The 23432-nt window shown below is 36.7% G+C and overlaps 1 protein-coding gene across 1 annotated transcript in view; it reads right to left on the bottom strand.

Annotated features, from left to right (window-relative positions):
* The window catches only part of TAF4B (TATA-box binding protein associated factor 4b), a 101395-nt gene that overhangs the window by 10050 nt on the left and 67913 nt on the right, over nt 1-23432 (bottom strand). The window contains exon 13 of the mRNA XM_045527699.1: nt 21120-21224. Coding sequence (XP_045383655.1) covers nt 21120-21224 — 105 coding nt within the window. The remainder of the gene's footprint in view (nt 1-21119; nt 21225-23432) is intronic.

The raw sequence follows: 23432 nt of genomic DNA, 5'->3' as shown, positions 1-23432 counted from the left end.
TTAGAGACTTTTTTTTTTTAACTGAGACTGGGCCTTGCTCTGTTGCCCAGGCTAGAGTGCAGTAGCATCATCATAACTCATTGCAACCTCAAACTCTTGGGATCAAGCAATCCTCCTGCTTCAGGCTCCCAAGTAGCTGGGACTACAGGCAGACCACCATGCCCAGCTCATTTTTTCTATTGTTAGTAGAGATGGGGTCTCACTCTTGCTCAGGCTGGTCTCCAACTTCTGAGCTCAAGTGATCCTTCTGCCTTGGCCTCCCAGCATGCTAGGGTTTACAGGTGTGAGTCACAGCACCCAGCCAATATTATAGACCTTTTAATTGGAGAATACAATGAAAGTTTCACGACTTTGAGAATCATGACATCACATTCAAATTAGCATTTCAGCCTCACCTAGTTGAGAGCACCTAAAGAACTACAGATGGAAGTGATTGAGCTCTCAGCAGATGACATTTTAAAGTCATTGTTTGATGCCAAGAAAGATCCAGTTGAAACATGGAAAAGTGCAGTAGGACACCCACACCTTTGGCAACATGCCCGAAAAAATGCTTTCTTGTTTTTCAACCACTTATTGCTGTGAATCTACATTCTCCTACCTAACCCAAATCAAGATGCCCTTATGGTCATAAATAAATGAACTTAAGAGCGTCTCTGGATGGGTACATCTAGAGTATCAACTGAAACTGCAGAGCTCTGTGCTGCAACCAAATAATCAAATGCTTTCCAACAAAAAGCAGACAGAACAAAGTCATTAAAAGGTTAGTTAACTTTAAAATTAACAAATAGTTTCACTTTTTAAATTATTGAGTACACAGTAGTTAGATTTTTACAAAATAATGTACTTTTTTAAGTATATCTAATTGAGGTTTCTTGAGTGCAGCCTTATTGGATTACAGCTAAATTTATGCAGCTTCCAACGTGAAAAGGTTCCCCACACCCCTGGTCTAGCGTCATACAGTAACATCACTTACTGGGAGGCTGAGGCCAGAGGATTGCTTGAGCTCAGGAGTTCGAGACCAGCCTGAGCAAGAGCGAGTCCCTGTCTCTACTAAAAAAAATAGAAAGAAATTATCTGGACAACTAAAAATATATAGAAAAAATTAGCCGGGCATGGTGGCGCATGCCTGTAGTCCCAGCTACTAGGGAGGCTGAGGCAGGAGGATTGCTTGAGCCCAGGAGTTTGAGGTTGCTGTGAGCTAGGCTGACGCCACGGCACTCTAGCCTGGGCAACAGAGTGAGACTCTGTCTCAAAAAAAAAAAAAAAAGAAATATGGGTGACTGCACAGTCTTATGAACATAGTAAAAATGATTAAATTGTATACAGTTGGATTTGTATGTAACTTGGATTCCTGATGAACAGCACGCATATGGTAACAATAATAATAATACTATAATGGTTCATATGTAAGAATAATACAGTGTAATACTAATAATACAATACCCCTGTATTGTAATAAGTTACAGAAACTATATTGTGCTCTTTCTTTTAATTCAAACAAACAGAACATAAAAACAAACTCATGCAAAAAGTTTAAATAGGAGAAATTTCAAAAAAGAATATTAAAGGTTAACACTCACCTACTGTTGCACCAATGCTAGGCTAAGAGGAACGTTAATGCTTATTTTGATCTTCTAACCAAATCAATAATAACCTTTCCATTTCAATAATTAATCCACTATGCTGCTTAGTAATAATTGATGCCTTCATTGTCCCACTGCCTTTCACATGTTCCATTATTCTCACTTTATCCTTTATAATTGTTCTGAAAGCTCAGTAACTGAAGCCTAATGCTTTCCCAATGAATGATGGAGTCTGGCCTTTCTTTGTATGCTTAATTATTTCTACTTTTGTTTCCACTGTAATCACCTTTTTCTTCACTGCAGGCTCACCTGGACTCACAGTGGACTTTCGCTTTGGTCATAAGGGTAAACACAGACTCACAAAATTGAATAAAAAAGTTAAGACAGGCTGGTCTGATGGTAGTGGGTTATCAGAACTTATTAACATTATTGTCACTAAAGTTGGTTTACAACCCCCCACTGACTGCTGTATTTGGCTATAAAAGTTAAGATAAAACTGATGGTGTGCATAAGTGACCCTATACACTGTAAGAGTAGCCACTAGTGTAAAGATGCTGTGCCAACAAACCGCTTATGCCATGAGGGCTTGTTTACATGTGCAGAAGAAATTAGTTCCCAAATTATTAATTTAATTATTTAATTGTAAGTTATCCTTATGTGGAGGCTTGGGAGCCCATTTGCAAGTACCGAATGCCATAAATTGGGTTGCCTGTAACTCAGGGACTGCCTGTACTTTAAAATGGTGAATTTATTGTATGTAAACAAAAATACCAAACCTTGGTACACACTGGTAAGTCAAAACAAACAAGTTCAAATAAACACTTCAAAATCAACCTGTGTTTACTCTTCTATTCAACAGAAATTCTTGGGAAAAAAATGTATAATAGGAACTCAATAAAGTACACTAAATACCATTAGAAGGGATACCTAAGGCAGATTCATTGTTTTCCATGGAAGCTTGGTTTTTACCGGTAACATTAATTGAAAAACTGAACATCCAGTCTGGGCAAATTTCACAGAGAAATTAACTTTCATTTAAACTATGGAAAGGTTACCAACCACTTTTTCCATAAACATTAATTTGCTGTTAATTAACATTCATCTATCACTTTGGAAAACTAAGACCTAACTGATAGTTATTATAGGTAATCCTATATAACAGGCAATTAATTCATGCTTTTCAGTCATTAAAGTGTGAACTAAATAGCTGCCTAAGAAGCTGAAAGAAACATCTACTGATACAACATTATGAAACAACAACAATATAACTGGTCATTTGAGAATACTACAATTTAAGAAGAATAATAGTCTAAATTACAGAAGAAGCAGGCAGATAAGATACAGTGTTTCAAAAACTACTTCCTAGGAGCCTGAAAACTCATAGACATTATCTTAAATCTGGACAACCTAAAAAAAAAAGAAACCAAAAACATACTCAGCATAAGCTCATGATTAGGCTAACTATACTTCGAAGAAAAAAAATACCACATAAAGCCTCAAATATTACATATAAAACACCATTAAAACACAATTTGCCCTGGGAAGAACAGTGACCAAAATACTTAATGGAGCAGTGGAATGTAACAATAAAAATACTTGAGGAAAAGACAGGAATCTTAGAGGTTCACAGCTCTGTGAACGCAGTATTTTTGCCAATAATAAACGGCTAATTTCTAGTTTAACCACAAGTATCCATGGAGCTGTAGCATAACCACCACACTAACAAGGTTCATTACAGGCTCCAAATACATCCCTGATCATGTTTAGTTCTAAAGCAGAAAAGGCCAGAGCAGCATAAATCCAGCACGGTTGTGATAAAGCACACTAATTTTTTAGACTATTAAATTCCAAGCAAGCTGAGACCTACTTCCATTTTTCTCACCATTGTATCTAGCACAATTGGATGAGTAAATGACTGACTGAATGAATGAATACAAGTGCCAAGTATATTATGATTCCCCAATAAAGGAGGGAAAGGAGATTAATATTTCAAAAGACTGAGGGATAAATATTATCAAGGTTTTTTTAAAAATAATAATATCCAGTATTGATAGATGTTAATAAATAGATGTTTTCTTATACCACTGGTAGGAATGTAAATTAGTTCAACTTGGGAAGAAGGCAATTGGCAATGAATTTTCTAAAAAATGTAATAATAGCACTTTGGGAGGCTGAGGTGGGAGGATTGCATGAGCCCAGGAGTTCAAGACAGCCTAGGCAATACAGCAAGACCCCGTCTCTATAAACAATAAAAATTGGCCAGGTATGGTGGCACACAACTGTAGTCCCAGCTACTTGGTAGGCTAGCCCAGGGTATTTCATATTTTTATTAAAAAAAAAAATACCCCCAAAATTGAATAATAAATATCCCACTGGACCTTGCAATTCTATTTCAGGAATTTAAAAAAACATGGATCAAAGATTTAATTACAAATAGATTCACACATTATATTAGAAACTAAAACATGTCCAACAGTAGAGATGAATACATTACAGTATGTCAATGAAACGTGTAGAACAGCATTTCATGACATGAATAGCACACACATTATATTAAGTAAAAAAGTATTATCAAAAATATTACTATACTATGAATTTTGTACAAAAGTAATAGGATGTGTATAACTTTTAATTACCTTTTACATTTTCTATAATAAACATTTATGTTGATGAATATAAAACTTTTTAATTTAAAAATGCAGATTTAAAGAGGAAGGAGGGCAGCTAATAAAAATCACCAATCTCTGGAGTTAAAAGGTATAAGTGAAGACAAAAGGAAAGGGACCAGGGAAGAGCTGATAGTGAAGGACTCACTAGAAATAAAATACTATCTAGTAAGAGACAGCAGACAGAAAAGATGCCAGACACTAAATGTAAGAGAAACGGGTAGGTTTTGAAGCTCCTGATTAGGGTAATAAGGTAGAACAAGGCCCATGGAAAGGAGGACAGTCCCCATTTCAGATCAAATAAGGTACATGCTGCTTTTAAAATCCAAATGCCCCTCTCTTTGTGAAGGGAGAGGGCTCACACAAGTTGCCTTTTATCTTGGAAAGGGTATCTCAACATGCTCCAAACCACTGAAGCCCTAGAAAGTTCACCAAGATGGTAGGCAGCCTCTAAATTTTTGTGAAACTTACTGCTCATCTTCTGGTAAGCACGCACCTTACCAAACTGTCAAGAGGAGTTTTGTTACTTCTTGCTCACCAGATCAATCAGCATGGTACAAATAAATATAAGGCATGAGCAAAATGTGTGGAAGGGAGAAGCTATCCAGATCCTTGCATAAGGCTTGATATGGTAAGGCTTTATATAGTCCTGAGGTAGGTTAGAGAGGGTGTATTTTAGACCTTGCCAGCCAAAAGCAAACTGATTCTGATGGTCTTTACTAATAGGTATACAGAAAAGAAACATATGCCAGATCAGTATCTGCATATCAAAGCCAGGGATTCCATCAACAAAACTACATCTAGAGCAACAACTGCAATTGACATCACCACCTGATTAAGTTTATGATGGTCCACTGTCATTCTCCAAGATCAATCTGTCTTCTTCAAAGGCAAACAGGCAAGCTGAATGGGGATTTGGTAAGAATCACCACTGCTGCATTTTTCAAATCCTTGATGGTGGCTCTGCAATTCTGCCAGGAAATAGTTTACTATTTTGGTAGGCAGACACCATTCTAGGTGGCTTCCATTTGACTTTCTCTCATTTCCATGGCTCAGGGAAACAATGTGGGCGCTCTGTTGGTTGTTGAGTATGTCTATTTCCAATTACGCATTCCAGGAATGTGGCAATAACGATAGTGTGGGTTCAGGGCCCACTGTGAGATGGACCTAAGCCACAACTCCATTAATTCATGGAAAACGGTGGTGTTTTGAGTCTCCCAGAACAGCGGTCCCCCACCTTTTTGGCACCAGGTATGGAGAGCAGCTGTAAATACAGATGAAGCTTCGCTCACTCGCCTGCCAGTCACCTGCTATTGGGCGGTCCGGTTCTGGTGCTGGTCCGTGGACCAGGGAGTGGGAACCATAGTTCTAGAATTCATGTAGATTGAGAGCCAGTGTCACCCAGTCCCTAAAGAGTCTAATTATTTACCCCTCCCCAATGCACAGGTGCCCTGGTAAATGACTGTAGGTCCTTTGGGTAAAGGCTAGAAGAGATTCACAGTAGAATTTTGGCTATGTGGCAGGATCTTTCCTCAAGAGGACTTGGCTTTTCCTTCATCCAAAGGTACAGGGGTCTGTGAATTGGCTTAAGTCTGGGGACTGGTTGAGAGGCTATAAATCTTCATTGAGGTCATCTAAGTCACATATCTGTTCACCAGACCTAGAGCTTTTTTGTTAATACAAATCAAGGAGGACTTAATAGGCTGCCCATCTACTTCAGTTCTAGGGATACCATGATCAACAAGCCAATACCAGAGATCTCTGCAGCTCAGACTATTTTGATTACTGCACTGGCTTTGTTGACCATTATAGTAACCTGTCTTAGCAATTAATACCACTACCTGCCTCTGCCCCCTGGAATTCTGTCATTCCCAGTGAATTCTGGGAGCCAATTTGATGGCTGCAGTTCCCGGTCATTACTGGCTTACCGCAAATAGCCACAGAACTCTTCAAGAGTGATAAGGCTCCCATCACGAATATATTTCTCATAGCTTTGATCTGGACCCACATGTGTGATCAAGACTTATATGGTAAATCCACTCTAGCATCCCAATTTTCCTAAGCCTTTAGATACATGTATTTATAATACACAAATAAAATTTTGGCATCTATTAATAGTTCAATTTCACTTAGTTTAGGCCACCTTCTGGTCTAGCTTTTAGCCAACACACTTAATAAACTGTTAAGAATCACTCCTAGCCGTCTGACCTAACACCTTCTATCTGGAATCAGCTTAGTGAGTCTGTATCAATAACTTATATATCTTCTTGCCTCACCCTCTGGGGCTATTGGAATTTGAGTCTGGTTATAGGTACAGAAGCAATGAGAAGTGGTGAAGGAGGTCCCGGGGAAGATTAGTAGAATCTCTTGCAAGGCAACTACCCTAAGGGAAGCCACTACAGATGCTTTCGGAGACTAACCTCCCTCATACAGGGTCAGAAGGACTAGCAAAGGTGGCTCAGTAGAATTATAATTGAGGAGTTCAAGGTACCCAGGTTCACTGGAATCTGCTCATATTCCCCATCCCAACTTTCAATTTTCCATTTTTCCCAACGTTGCAACTTTAATACAAGAGACTCTACACGACTAGTTCAATTTGCATTGTAATTCAGCCACCTGCAAGATTAGACTTTGGGTTTGATTTCCAGAAATCTCTGCCTTTGTCTATAAGAGATAAGGATTTCTTTTAGGGCAATCATAGAAGCTTTCACTCCCTTATCTGGATTCTGAGCTCAGAATTTAAAGCCTTCCTTCTCTAAGTCCCCCAGTATACTTTGAAGGGACCAGCCTATCCCATTATTCTTTTCACTAAAATGTTCTGTGATAGTAAATACTTAGTTTCCCAAAGCCTTGCCTTCTGATTTCCAGTGTCTACAGGCTGTAATTAGAGTAACTATTTTCCCACTGCATGCCGTGGACCACCAGTGTACCCTTTACCACCAGCAACAGGGTCATTACTGCCATTAGATCTAATTTTAGAGCAGAGAACCAATTCTGGAAAACCCAGAACTAATTCAGGAACCGATCCTTTTTTTTATTTTGAGACAGAGTCTCACTTTGTTGCCCGGGCTAGAGTGAGTGCTGTGGCATCAGCCTAGCTCACAGCAACCTCAAACTCCTGAGCTTAAACGATCCTACTGCCTCAGCCTCCCGAATAGCTAGAACTACAGGCATGCGCCACCATGCCCGGCTAATTTTTTCTATATATATTTTTTTAGTTGTCCAGATAATTTATTTCTATTTTCAGTAGAGACGGGGTCTCGCTCTTGCTCAGGCTGGTCTCGAATTCCTGACCTCGAGCGATCCACCCGCCTCGGCCTCCCAGAGTGCTAGGATTACAGGCGTGAGCCACCGCGCCCGGCCAGGAACCCATCCTTTAAGGTGTTACTTCACTGCACCTACTTATGGTACAATATCCTGTATCAGCTAGCATTTGACCAGAGAACATTAGAAATGATACAGACTATGACAATACAGAGATCTGGCTGTGTATAACTGTGAACATAGTTAAACCATTTACGTGCAGCTGTTGACTCTGCATCTGGTGCTGGGTCTGGCCCAGGGTTTGGAGAAGCCAAAACAAAAGAGGAGCTAAGGAGGCCAGCTGCTGTCCATGCCAATGCCTGTGAGCTGCATTAGTACCGGACGTCCCTCTCTCAAACTTCCAAGCATAAGAAGAATATGGCTGCAATTTTACTTCTACCTTTCAAAGTCAAAATGCCTCATGGCCCATGCTAACCAAGAATTATGCAAAAAAAGAGATTCTGGGGAACTTAGTTCCAGCTTAGCTAGTTTGACACAACACAAATCCAGCACAATATCTTTATCTTAAAAACCAAAAAAAAAAAAAAAAACACTTTCTTGGAGCTGTCTTGAAGTTTAACTTCTAACCCTTCTATCATTGCTTATTTCTGTCATTATATTTTACATTTCCAACGGGTCTTACATTCGCCCTAGGTAGCCTTCTAGGCTTGCATAATGGTGGCAATATACTTTTTTCAATTTCCTTCTGCTTCATGCCTTGTTTTTCCTCCATATTTCCCCTTTTATTTTTCATATAAAAGGTTTTCCTCAAATACCTGGTGATCCTTGCCAATTTGTTTATATTTAAAAATAAGGCACCTAACTATTAATATTTAAGGCCTCCTCTCTTAAGCTAGTAATTTTTCTCAGAAAAAAATGCCTCTAGTGTCTAATCTGAATCAATTTCAACTCAAATGCTACTGAATACCCTCAGTGCTATTTTCTCCTTTCTTCTTTATGCTTGTGAACGTATGCTGTTTTGAGTCTTTTCCTATCATTTAAGGGGAATTTAGAAAGAAGGAAAGATAAGCCAATAATGTGCAATTTAACATATTTCATAGGAAGTCCCTAAAGATAGTTGATAAAGAGTCAAATTCTAAATCTTTGGAAAATTTTAAAGACCCAACTAAAACTTAGACTTACATTTAGGTCATTTATGAATAGGAAGGCAGCTTTGTTCATGAAGTGTGAACAAAACAGAATGTAAAAAATATCTCTTAAAATATATGGAGTTGCTTCTTTATCTAAAGTAATAATATGCTCTAGATCTGTATGGTATTTATAAAAAGTGTTAGATGATAATAAATCTGTTTAAACCTCTAATAAGTCAGCTGTAATAGATAACAATGAACACTTCAGAAAATTATACTCCCCTGTAGCCTGGTGGAAGAGAATGGAGGTAAAGAATGGCTACTACCTGTGCCCCTGAAGGAAATGAAGATTAAAGCTGGGCCTTTCATGTCAATAGCCTTTTAGTTAAATTACTTATACACCTTTTTCAGAGTGAAGAATCACCTGCAATAGCAACCAGAAAGAGAAAATTTGAGAAACTGTTTGTCCCCTAGTGAATTTTTAAGCCTTTGTGTTTTCCAAAATAATTTCAGTCATAATCTACCCAAATCCTCAAATGATGAAAATAGTAAATATAGTAAAGAAAATTACATCTACTTAAGAGCATTTAAATATCTATAAATATTCAGTCTGGTTCTTTATTTTAAAATATACATATTTCTAACTTATGAAAAAATTATCCCTAAATAATTTTAATATTTAAATAAATGTTTTAAAATCTAAGTATTATTCTCTCATAGGGTATTTTAGAGGTTGTTCAATACTTCTATCCCATATGTTCATATAAAAACAATCTAAAATGAAGAAGGCACAGAGGAATGGTAGAGATGACATAAATAAAAAATCGAAGGGATAAACATTTTTAAATGATTGATCATGTCTGTTGCTAGCAAAGGAATGGGGTAAGAGGCACTCAGTGGTAGAAACTGGCACAACCTCTTTGGAAAGCATTATGAAAATATTTATTTAATTTTAAGATGTGCACACCCTTTGATCCAAAAGTTTTACTTCTAGAAGTCAATCCTGTAAAAGAAATGAGTACATGAAGATACAGGACTGTTTATAATAAACAAATGAAAATATTCTAAATGTCTATCAGTGGATCAGTGAATTATGGCACAAGAATATTTATCAGGCCAGGTTCGGTGGCTCACGCCTGTAATCCTAGTACTCTGTTGAGGCTGGGGCAGGAGGATTGCTTGAGCTCAGGAGTTCAAGACTAGCCTGAGCAAGAATGAGACCCCACCTCTACTAAAAATAGAAAAAATTAGCTGGGTGTGGTAGATTGAGCCTGTAGTCCCAGCTACTTGGGAGGCTGAGGAAAAGAGGATTACCTAAGCCCAGGAGTTTGAGGTTGTAGTGATGGTATGATGACACCACTGCACTCTAGCCTGGGTGAAAGAGCAAGACTCTGTCTCAGGGGAAAAAAAAAAACAAAAACTATCAGTATGGGATGGGAAAATGTGTATGATGGTTAATTTTATGTGTCAACCTGACTGGGTTAGGTGATACCCAGATAGATGGTAAAACATTGTTTCTGGGAGTGTCTGTTAAAGGAGTGTTTTAAAAAGAGATTTACATTTGAATCAGTAGACTGAATAAAGAAATCCACCCTCAGCGACGCGGGTGGGCAGGATTCCATCATGGAGGACCTAGGTAGAACAGAAAGGTGAAGGAAAGGCAAAGGAAGAAGTTCTCTTCAGGAGCTGGGACGTGCATCTTTGGACCTCAGAGCTTCAGGTTCTTATTCCGAGACTCACACCAATGGCCCACTTCTGCCCCCCACCCCCTTCATTCTCAGGCCTTCAGCCTCTGACTGAGAGTTACACCTTGGGCTCCTTTGTTTCCCAGGAATTCATGCTAAGAGTGAATTACACCACCACTTTGCCTGAGTCTCCACGTTGCAGACAGCATATCATGGGACTTCTCAGCCTCCATAATCATGTGAGCCAATTCCCATTTTTAAAATTCCCCTCTTATATTTCTCTATATATCCTATTGATTATGTTTTTCTGGAGAACCCTGATACACTGTCCAAGATACAATGCTCCACAAGTTATAGAACAGTACTTTTAGTATGATCCTATTATTCTGGTTAAGAGAATAGATGAACATCAAATTCTCTGGATATGTACCTAGGCTCCTCTACTTACTAATTGTAGAAGTTTGTATAAGTAACTAATCCTCTCCATACCTCAATTTTTTCATTTGGGGAAAACGATAGTATGATTTCACAGAGAAGTTGTGAGGACTAATGAAGATGATACATCCTATTATAATTGCTTAAGGTAAACTATAAGTATTACACATGTATTTTAAAAGCATATATAACTGTATTAGGTTGAAAGGTTGAACTACATGAAAGTGTCAATACTTAACAGTTTTTACCTACAAATTGCCAAAAAAATGGTAAGTTCACATGATTTAAGCTCAGAAAAGATAGCCAAGACACTTAGGAGCTGTGTTAAATACTCTTCTATACTATTTGAACATTTTAAACATGACCATAGTTAAACACCCCCTCTCCCTCACATTAAAAGCCAGCTATACCCCTTGCTTTAAGCAGTACTACTTTAAAAGCATGGCAGACATAGGAGATCCCCTTCCCAACCCTTCCCCTAAAGTCAATAAATCACTTGCTGACTGTGCAATCTAATTTCTTTTGTTACTTTTCAAGGGAGATTCCTCTTCATTTCAGAGAAACTCAAAGACTTAGAGAATGCTGGCACTGGAAAGGATCTTAGTGATTACACACTGAGGTAAATTCATGCTAGTATAAACACTGTCGGAAAGTTATTCCTGAAATCTAATCTAAATATTACATTCCAAAGAGCTCTGGTTTTAATAATTTGATATAACTGTCCTTTTATAAAGTGGGTGGGAATAGAGAAAAAGTCAAGAAATAAAAACAAAATAATATTTTCTATCAGGTAGAGTCAAAGACATGTGAGTGGCACTCTGAGTCTGAGGAGCCCACCACAAGCCTAGTGCTTTGGGAGCCCTACCCTACTACATGCTGAAATGATTTGTGGAAATGCAATAGGGGGGAAATAATTAAGTCCATAAATCTCTAATATCATCTTCTCTGAAGATGACAAAGGATTCCATCTCACTCTGCCTCCTGATTTTTCCTCTTACCATCAGAGTTCTGATCGTTCCTGGACAGCACCCTCTCCAGTTCCATTACTGCCCTACCAGGACACTGCCATCTAGCTTCCAGAGACTGCCTTTTTGGCAAGGAGCAGGAAGCTGCTGCGGAATGCTTTCTGTACTTGTTGTAAAAACCAGGTGCATCACTACCTGGCACGGAACTAGCCGACTTTGACTTCCCAGAAAGAGCACACCACCAAAGCACAGGAATAATGGGCGAGAGAGGGGGGACACTGTTGTAAGGACTGGCACAGAGGGGGAAATGGCTATCTACCACACAGATTTCTTCATAGAGCCAGAGTTGGGGGACTCCATTAAGGAATTCTTTTATGGAGTGCCTTCAACTAAGACATTGAGGATATAATATCAAATCATGAGGAACAGGGAAAGAATGTTTGTGCCACTATAACTCTGGTAAATTTTTGCTCAGATATACTCAAATTAATGTCATGTCTAGTTCATTTCTGGCTGCCTATTAATAGTTTTCTTTTTCATACGAATAAAATTAAATTTTTCAAAATAGTAGGCATGCAATACAAATTTGCCAAATTAATGTGAATTATTTTCTCAGCTATCTCAAATGCTATCATGTACTTATAAAGCTAAAGAAAACATTTTTCAAAATACAACACACTTTATTATTAATACGTTTATACTGCTTCAGCACTGATTCATAGATAACTTATGATTTTACTTTTTTTTTTTTTTGAGAGGCAGGGTCTTGCTCTGTCACCCAGGCAGTGGAGTCATCATAGCTCACTGAAACCTCAAACTCTTGGGCTGGAGCAATCCTCTTGTCTCCTGAGTAGCTGGGACTACAGGCATGCGCCACCATGCCTGGCTAATTTTTCTAGTTTTTGTATAGATGGGGTCTCGCTCTTGCTCAGGCTGGTCTCGAACTCCTGGCCTCAATTAATCCTCCCACAACGGTCTCCTAAAGTGCTAGGATTATAGGTGCAGGCCACTGTGCACAGCCTGATTTTTCTTACAATGAGTTCAGTTTATTTCTTTAAAAGAGCTTTACTTGCTATGTAATTTTTAAAGTTGTATACCAGGCTCTAACAATATACTTTGTCCTTCAGAGGACCAGTTGTCTAGCAAAGTAGAACTATTTTATTTGTATTTTATGGCATGCAGACACAGGGCCAAATAAAAACAAAGAAAAAATGTGGAAAAGATTCTTAAAACATTGGTTTCCTTTATAACAGCATCATTTCTTTCTTTATCCTGATTATTACTTGCTGTTTTCCCATAACCTTTTGAAAATCCTCTACCTCTTCCCCACCCCATCACCCCTATCAAACAAATTACCCTAATGTTTAAAACACATCAAACTGGAGCTAGAGGTAAAGGTAAGTTGTTACAATAGTAAAATAAATACTAATAAAACCTTACATTTTTTACAAAAAAAGATCTAACTGAATATGTACAGCAAACAATTGCTGTGGAACACTATTTGTGGTATAGGACTTTCAAGAGTTCAATTCTCCCAGCAATCATTCTTCACAAGCCAGAACATGAAATATACCTGACAGTGGAATTTAGCATGTTATTGTCAAGGTCCTTCTGATCTTCTTTCCCTTACATCTAATAAGTCCACTCCACTCATAAAATACTGCAATGTGATGACCTCTATTACTGACCTTATAGTGAGCCCATCGAATACAAATGGTCAAGAATATGGATTTAGGGTTTTGCAACAGAATCATTTTATCAGTTCTATCCCAATAATAGTTCCCTGGTTAATGTTATTTGAAGAACAGTTGGTTTAAAAATAAGTATTTACAGGCCGGGTGTGGTGGTTCACGCCTGTAATCCTAGCACTGTGGGAGGCAGAGGTGGGAGGATGGCTTGAGCTCAGGAGTTCAAGACCAGCCTGAGCAAGAAAGAGACACTGTCTCTGCTAAAAATAGAAGACTTAGCCAGGCATGGTAATGCATGCCTGTAGTACCAGCTACTGAGAAGGCTGAGGCAAGAGGATCATTTGAGTCCAGGAGTTTGAGGATGCAGTGAGCTATGATGATGTCACTGCACTCTACCCACGGCGACAGGGAGAGACTCTGTCTCAAAAAAAAAAAAAAAGTATTTACAGGAATGTCCAAAATGAAATATGTTATTTTCAAGGCTCAGAAATAAAGTATAATAAAGAAATACATTTTAGGAATTGACACTTAATTGTGGTAAGAGATAAAACTATTTTTGATACCTGACATTCCTCTCTGAATTAGAGTTCTGCTATGGAAAAACTACAGTCGTCTGAAATCAGGATTAGGTAATCATGATTTTCAATCAGATTTTCTAATTTATTGCTAAGCAAAGTTTCGGAAAGGCCTTTTTTCCTCTTATCCCCAAGAAGAGAATTATATGAAGTAGCACTTTAACATACTTTTAGAGAGAAAGAACATATACCTAAACACATTATAATGTCTTCATTTTGGTTAGCAAATGAACACTATTTTAAGTAAAATATACTAGGCACATCAGTACTGTAAGCCCCATGTAGCTAATCTTAATTTGTACAGAAATATCAGCATTTTCAAACCAATTGAACAATTAAATGTACTTGGGAGGCTTCATTTATTTGTTAGTTAAAAAAGCACTCAAGGCCAGCCGCGGTGGCTCACGCCTGTAATCCTAGCACTTTGGGAGGCCGAGGCAGGTGGATGGCTCAAGGTCAGGAGTTCGAGACCAGCCTGAGTGAGACGCCGTCTCTACTAAAAAACAGAAATAAATTATCTGGACAACTAAAAATATATGTAGAAAAAATTAGCCGGGCATGGTGGTACATGCCTGTAGTCTCAGCTACTCGGGAGGCTGAGGCAGTAGGATCGCTTAAGCCCAGGAGTCTGAGGTTGCTGTGAGCTAGGCTGATGCCACGGTGCTCACTCTAGCCTGGGCAACACAGTGAGACTCTGTCTCAAAAAAAAACACTCAAAAGTAAAATTGTATGCTTACATTCCATAATTTATACTTTCATAGCTCTAAAAGTTGATTTTGTATAATTTGATTTTTTAGATATGTTATTATATAAGGTTAAAATAAAATCTATCTTTATATTCAATAAAATAAACACTGTTACTCATATTGGATCATTAATAAGTCATGCAAACTGTTTGAAAGTATAGCTTATGGGGAAAAAGAGAGATCCTTTCTAATCTAAGGATCTCTAATTAATACAGGAAGTAATTAATGTTTTAAAATTCCAAAGGACCCCAAACACGTCACTGATGTAATATACTTACACAATATACACTCGAATACTCTAAATTGTAAAGTAGGTTCTATTTTACTGTATCAATATCTGTACAGTCTACATTAATTTAAAAACAATTTCATATACATAACTTCAAACCACAGCAATGAAACAACAAAAAAGAACATATTCAAAGTACTCCCTAGTAGTAAATTTTAACTATTTTCTCCCTCCCACCCCTCACCAAAGCCAATAAGCCTACAGTATAAATAACTGGTTCAAAATGATAACTGGTACTCACTGCTCTTTGCCAGGATAATGTAAGGAGACAATAGGTGATGCTATTCAACTTTACCAAGACTTCGGAGAATATCAAGTGTAACTTTCCAAAGGCCAGGTTAGTATATAAATTGTACAAATAGAAAGATCGTTTCTATGGAAAAGAGGAAGTTTAGCTTTGTTTTATCATAACAAAAACTTTCTAAAGGACAAAGGTCTAAAACCAATTTCCCCAATTTATTATCAACAAAAATGATAATCTCTGAATGCTAAAGATATTAAGTTTTTTTATTTCAATCTTTTAAAAAAATCACCATCACTCTATTCAATCTACCAAACTGAAAGCTCTCCCCACTTCAATAGGAAAAAATCTGCACTTGGAACTAAAAGAGTTACTCTTAAAACTAGACTCTACCCCCACTTCCCTCTGGGATTGATTATATGCTGATTTCTAACAAGTTTAAACCAAATAGGTTAAGATTTCAGGTTCCCATCCATAAAGAAAGAAGCAAACGAAAAGTAAAGCCTGTGTTTCCAGAATATTAAAATAAAAATGGTTTCATACAACATTTTTGTGTTATTTGTGAGGAAATAAAACAAGTGAATAAAGCATTTGTAATAAGCCTAACTAATGCAATTCAAGTTATTGGAGGGGCCAATAAATCAGCAGTCTACCTAAATGTTGAAAGAGCATACAAAATAGTTTTCTCTTGTTTCCCATTTTAAAAAGAAAAATGCCTTTAAAATTAAAACACCATGAATAAAAATTGACAAAAAAGAAAGTAGTCTTCATCTAATTTCAAAATAAGAATTGTACTAAAATGTCACCAGCTCATTACAGAAATATAGATATTTTCAATTCAGGTAGGTATCATCCCTTGTATCTGGAGGTAACTGGTTCCAGGACATAGACACCAAAACCTGAGGATGCCCAAATCCCTGATATAAACTGGTATAGTATTTGCATATAATGCATATACATCTTCCTGTATACTTTAAATCAGACTACATATAATACATTACTTATAATACCTTATACATTGTAAATGCTATGTAAATAGCTGTTATTCTGTATTGTTTTTAACTTATATTTTCTATTATTGGATTATTAATTGTATGGGTTTTCTCTCCCAAATATATTTGATCTGCAGTGGATTGAATTTGCAGATGTGAAACCCATGGATCTGAAGGACCAACTCTATTTACAAGTCTGACAATTATCTAAGGTTAAAGTCCAGGAAACACAGGCGAAAATACATATGCCTAGGTTCTCAAACTAAAGAAGCACCAAGTGAAAAGACGATTTAACAAATTTATATCCCAGTTAGAAAATGCCTGACTTTTCTAATTTCAATTGAAACTAAATATTAAATAATTCAACATTTTAATACTGATAGGTAAGTCATATAAGCTGACTTTTATCACTGTTTCGAATACAAACAGCAAATTTCAGTCATCCCCCGCCCCCCGAAATATAGACTTTCTCAGATTCAAATACACAATGAATGAAAAACACTTTAAAATCTGATTAATATAAGTCAGGAAATGATTAATATTTCTAAAATTTGTGAGAAACTCAAATGAGAATAAGCAACAAGGCTCTGGAGAGATTAATGGTTAACATTTCAAATTCACTATGGGTCATTAATGCTACTTATAAAATGCTATTAAAAGCTGAAATAATGGTATTATCATTATGATGACAAAGATGACAATTAAGCACTTACATGAGACCAGGAACTAAGTACTTCACATAAACCAATCCTTAAAACATTACAAGATAGGTGTTATACCCATTTTACAAATGCGGACAATTGAGGTATAGGGTTTAAAGAATTTGTCCAAGGTTCCAAAGCTTAATAGAGTTACGAACCAAATCCAGATTTCTCTGAATCCAAAGCACATGTACTTATCCCCATATGCTATGATGATTCCCCACAAAGCAGATATTTAACAGAATTTGTAGTATAATGCTACTATAATAAAAAAGTAGGTCAGGAACTTAGACATTCCTAACTCATTCTCAAAGGAGTTATAATAAGTAATAACTATATGGATGAAAAAAAATTACAAGTAACTATTCGTGCCATAAAAGTATGCTAACAAGACACATTTATAGGAATATGCTTAATGATGAAGTAGCATGTCCCAATTCTAGTAACACTTTTAAACACTTTACATGAAAATGGACCAAAAATAAAGGGCAGTGAGTTGTCTTGTGCTAGAAAAACAGAAACATAAAAAAATCTATAGTGGCCAAGTTTTACCGTATTTTTAAATCTATTAAGATCTGGAACCTTGAGGACATTATGCTAGGTCAAATAAGCCAGTCACAAAAGGACAAATACCATATGATTCCACTTATATGAGGTATCTAAGTAGTTAAATGAATAAAAACAGAAAGTAGAATGGTGGTTACCAGAGGCTGGGGGAAGGGAGAAATGGGGAATTGTTTAATGGGTACAGAGTTTTCGTTTTACAAGATGAAAAAGTTCTGGAGATCTTTTTAACAATGTGAATGTGCTTAACACTACTTAACTATGCACTTAAAAATGGTTAAGATGGTTTAAAAAATAGAACTGGTACTAATACATAAATAGCCATAAGTATATATATCTCAACAGAATAATAGTCCTCTAGTACTACCCAATATAGTAGCCACCAGCAGCATATTGCTATTGAAATTTACGTTAACCTAAAAAAATTAAAAACTCATTCCTCATTCACATTAGCCACATTTCAAGACCTCAATAGACATTATGTGGCTATTCAAGACATCGTAGACACAAAACATTTTTAAAATCACAGAAAGTTCTATTAGGTAGCACTGGTTCAGAGTATACAGAAATAGACTCAAATACATATAGGAATTTGTAATTTTGATACAAAATTGTGTGTGATAAAGGTGGCATTTCAAATCAGTGGGGAAAGAATTATTGAGCAAATGGTGTTGGGATAATTTGCTAGCCTAGGGGAAAATTAGGGAGGACTCAGGGAATAAAGCTAAATCCATATCTCAACTCTTATTAAAAAGAAATTCTGGATGAATCAAAGATTTATCCTTAAAAAGTGAGGCTGGGCATGGGGGCTCATTCCTATAATCCTAGCACTTTGGGAGGCCGAAGAGGGAGGAGCCCTTGAGGCCAGGAGTTCATGACCATCCCAAGCAACTTAGTGAGACCCATCTCTATGTTAAAAAAAATTAGCCGGGCATGGTGGTGTGCACCTGTAGTCCCAACTAATCGGATAGCTGAGGCAAGAAGATCACTTGAGCCCAGGCATTTGAGGTTGCAGTGTGTGACAATACCATGGCATTCTAGCCTGGGAAACAGAGCAAGATGCTGTCTCCTTCCCCACCAAAACTAAAAAAAAAAAAAAAAAAAAAAATTGAAACAATCAAAGTGCTAACACATAATTCTAATTAAGAATGGGCTTCCTAAATAGAACATAAACACAAAAGACAAAAATGAAAGATAAAAGACTGGGGGTTTTTTTTTTCCTCTAAGGAAAAATAAAAATTTTTAGATGTATAAATCCCAGACAAATCAAAAGAAAATGGAAGTAACAGGTTTTCCATCTCCTTAAGTAATTAAACAATATAACTCTGTGAAAAAGAAAAATTGAAAAGTACCAATGTACACATGAAAAACTGCTCAAATTACTCATAATTTAAACACTATTAAAAATTGCATTTTCAACCATGAGATCACAAAATAATTCCCAGTGTTGATGGGAGTATGGGGAAATAGGCACTAACGAATACAAAAACTGATACAACTCATTCAGAGAATAATTTTAAAAGTTATCAAAAATCAAAAGCAACAAATATTTATGAATAAAATGGTATTGAGTCTGAGATTAACTTTAAAATAATCTGAGCGGTGAAAAATTTACCTAAGAAAGGTGGTGATTACAAAATTAGGCATAAATTGATAGTCACTGGAGGAGGGTGGTGGTATACGGTGATTCATTATACTGTTCTCCCCATCTTTGTAACATTTGAGTTTTTTCCCATACAGTCTTTCCTAATGTTCATACCCTTTAACCCAGGAATTCCGTTTCTAGGAATTTCACTAACAGTTACATTGTACAAGCACACAACATAAGTACAAGCATGTTCTCTGAGACGATAAAAGCAAAATCCTGGAAACAACCTAAATGTCCATTAGAGGACTAGTTGAATAAATTATGGTTTATCTAAACACAGTAATGTCACAGACCTTTAAAAAATAGGGAAGTAAAAATATGGAAGTAAATTATATGAGGTACATTATGGAAAGGCAGAAATATATCAAGGGCAGAACAAATAGGTACAGTTTGACCACATTTAAGAAAAACAACGCTCACGCCTGTAATTCTAGCACTCTGGAGGGCCGAGGCGGGTGGATCGCTTGAGGTCAGGAGTTCGAGACCAGCCTCAGCAAGAGCGAGACCCTGTCTCTACTAAAAATAGAAAGGAAATTATATGGACAGCTAAAAATATATATAGAAAAAATTAGCCGGGCATGGAGGCACATGCCTGTAGTCCCAGCTACTTGGGAGGCTGAGGCAGTAGGATCGCTTAAGCCCAGGAGTTTGAGGTTGCTGTGAGCTAGGCTGATGCCACGGCACTCATTCTAGCCTGGGCAACAGAGTGAGACTCTGTCTCAAAAAAAAAAAAAAAAAGAAAGAAACGAATTATCTGGACAACTAAAAATACATATAGAAAAAATTAGCCAGGCATGGTGGCGCATGCCTGTAGTCCCAGCTACTTGGGTGGCTGAGGCAGTAGGATTGCTTAAGCCCAGGAGACTGAGGTTGCTGAGAGCGAGGCTGACGCCACGGCACTCACTCTAGCCCGGGCAACAGAGTGAGACTGTGTCTCAAAAAAAAAAAAAAAGTAAAACAAAATCACTTATATAGATTTGTGAATGCACATCAGAAATGTGCCCATATTTATAACAAATTTCTGGAAGAACACGTGAAAAACTTAATAGTGCTCACATCTAGTTGGACACTGGACAGGGAGCATATCACACTCATTACATTTAAAGTGAAAAGAACCAGACTTTTTAAATCTTTCAACATTCGGGATCAATGTTGGTGGGGAGCTTGCCTCAAAGTACATTTAAATTCTACATCAAATTTTCCATCTTAAGAATTAAGAAAAAACAAAATAAATTCTAAATAACAAAATAGATGAGCTATAGCTCTTTCATTGCTGACCCCCATCTCGGGATGCTTAACATACCCCTATATCCCAGCCCTGATGATCCATCCTCAGGCCTAATATTATCTTGAATAATTATTCTGAAAATGTAAGAAAGATCCTTTCCTGATAGTAATCAAACAATGATATTTATTGAGCATATATATGTGCCTAATTCTATGGGGAATACAAAAGAGTAGTATCATAGTCCTTTCTTAAGAAGTTTAAAACAGAAGAAAAAATATTCATACAAGGAACAATTAATGCCACGCAAACACATTATGTGTTCAGAAAAGGAGCTTTTCTGATGTAGGAGGGAGTAAGTCAGGGTTCATGGAAGAAATAAGAGGGCAGATTCAGCCAGATTACAGGTGTGAGGATTACATAAAACCACTAGAAAGAATGAATAGAAATAAAAAAACTGGAATAGTGACTCAGAATGAAAGGAAATGAGAACTTAAAGAAATATGAAGTGAATAACAAGTAGAATGATAAAATAAATAAGTAATAAGCTCAAGGCAATATAAATCTTAAAAGCTTGGAAAAAATTAAGATTTTATAAAATTGGCAAAGGAGAATTTGGCAGCAACAGCGCACAGAGCAGGGTAAACTATTTTCAAGTCTTTGCTTCTTTTTGGCTTACTTTCTTGATATTAAAAATAAAATAATGAACATTATTTCAATACCTCATTTCCAGATTCTAGTGGTCTCTTCTTCCTTGGTCCAATAGCTGCAAGAGCTGTGATATTAGCATCTCTCTGCTGTATCTGTGCAAGCTCCAACTGTTGTAACTAGAAGATGAAAAAAAAATCAATATTTACACACACTCATGCTCAGAGAGAGAAAGAAACTGATCACCAAGCCTATTTCTGTATTCTTCACCAAATAAAGTTATAGTGCAACATAATTATTACATTCTCCTAAAAGCAAAGGCACATTTCCTTTACTGCAACAAACTCTTTAGTCCTTAATCTCTATATGGAACAGGCAGAACTTAGGTAAAGGGGAAGTATAAAATAGAAAAAGAAGAAAGAAAGACGTTTAAAGCTTCATTTCTCCCAAGTTTAAGCACAGGTAAGAAATGCCTCAAGAAGAAGTTGAATAAGTAAATTAGAGAGAAATTGGCCAAACTATAGTCAAACTTTTCAGATTAAAAGAAAATTACTTCAAAAAAAAATAGTTTCTGGACATAATAGGACATAGTTCTACACTATATGATTTATAAAGTACTTAATTCTCACAACCATATTCAAAGGTGTACAGTAATGGCTATAACATGAAAATTATACGTGTCATCCCCTTTTTACTAATGCAGACAGTGAGGCTCTGGGAGGTTAGGACAATTTCACAAAAGTCACGCACGTAGTAAGTGGTAGATACAGCACTCAGAGCCAACTGTTCTTGTTACAAACCTTTTCAGAATATCACACTTTCTCATTTGCAAATCAAAGTCTTAGATTTACTCTATAGTTATCTTCATGGCAAAAATCTAAAGTGATTCAGTACTGTTTTGTTGTACAGCTTTCATCATTCTTAATCTAGAATGCCCAAATCTACAAGATTCAATTTTTTCATATGTGGGCAAAACTATAAAGAAGTATATGTGAAGAATGTCCTATTAAAAGGCATAAATAGCATCATTTCATTAAGGCAGCTAAGTGTCTACTCAGGTATTCTTTAAAGAAACAAGGTGAGAAAGTAAAAATAAAACACCACTACATAATCAAGTCCTTCAGTTTTTCCAGAAGAGGAATAATGTTCAGTTCCCATTAAAATCTTACCACTACGTAGGGAAAAGAGGAAAGACCCTGGGGCTGGTTGACAGTCACTCTTCAAACAAGATCAAGATAGTCAACCGAAAGTAACCTGTTCAGAAACCCCATACATATATTGGGAATATTTTTTCAAAAGAGTACTAACCACATTTTTAAACATGTTTTAAAAAAAAGAGCAGGATGAAAATAGGAAATAATTTGTGGTAAAATGGTCAGTCTCAAGGAGATACCAAGTAAATAAACCCCACTTTAAGATCACTTCAGATTATTTTAATATTATAGGATAGACAATGACTAAACCATGGGTAACAATCTTTAGTAAAGCAGAAGACAATTGCTATGTTCTGAATGTCTGTACTCCTCCAGAGTTCTAATGTTGAAATCCTAACACCCAAGGTTGATAGTACTAGGAGGAGGGACCTCTGGGAAGGGATTAGTTCATGAGGGTGAAGCCCTTATGAATGAGATTAGTGAAGAGACCCAAGAGACACCCCTTGCGCCTTTCACCATGGGAGAACACAAAGAGAAAGCAGGTCCTAACCACAGACAGAATCTGCTGGCACCTTGATCTTGGACTTTCCAGCCTCCATAACTATGAGAAAGAAAACTCTGTTGTTTACAAGCCATCCAGTCAAGGTACGTCATCTTAGCTCAAATGGACTAAGACAACAATTAATCAAAGAAAATGAACTAAGAACCATTTTCCGTTTGCTCCACAAATTACAGGGCAGAAATCCTTCTTTTAAACTGTGTGCTAACTTATAAATAAATTGTTTAAAAAGTGTTTTTAGAAGCTGTAAAATATCTTTTGTTGCTGCTGGCCTTTTTAATAAAAAAAGATAGTTTTTAGAGTCTGATGCTGCCACAATCCAGAACTTCTAGGTGACAAAATAATGATTTTAGTTAATCTATTCTGCAGCATAAATCAAATAAGTTTTAAAGTCCTTCCCTGTAAAGAAATGGCATCTGCAAGATAGTCACACCAGATAAAAAATTTTTCAATTGACTCCTATCTTCAAATTTCCCTATCTAAGTGGTAAAACATTTTCTCCCACTCTGAAAATTATACTTTGGTTTTTTTCAAGTTTCACACACAAAATTTTAGAAAATTTTGCAAAAATCTAAAAGAAATGGAAACTGACTATAGTTTTGATTGACTCTGTATTTATAAAAAACACTTTCTCAAAAACAGTGTATCTTGGCCAGCACAAAACAGAAAAACCA

Source organism: Lemur catta, chromosome 16 (genome assembly GCF_020740605.2).
Source record: "Lemur catta isolate mLemCat1 chromosome 16, mLemCat1.pri, whole genome shotgun sequence".
NCBI classification, from domain to species: Eukaryota; Metazoa; Chordata; class Mammalia; order Primates; family Lemuridae; genus Lemur; species Lemur catta.
This window is presented reverse-complemented; position numbering and strand designations above follow the sequence as displayed.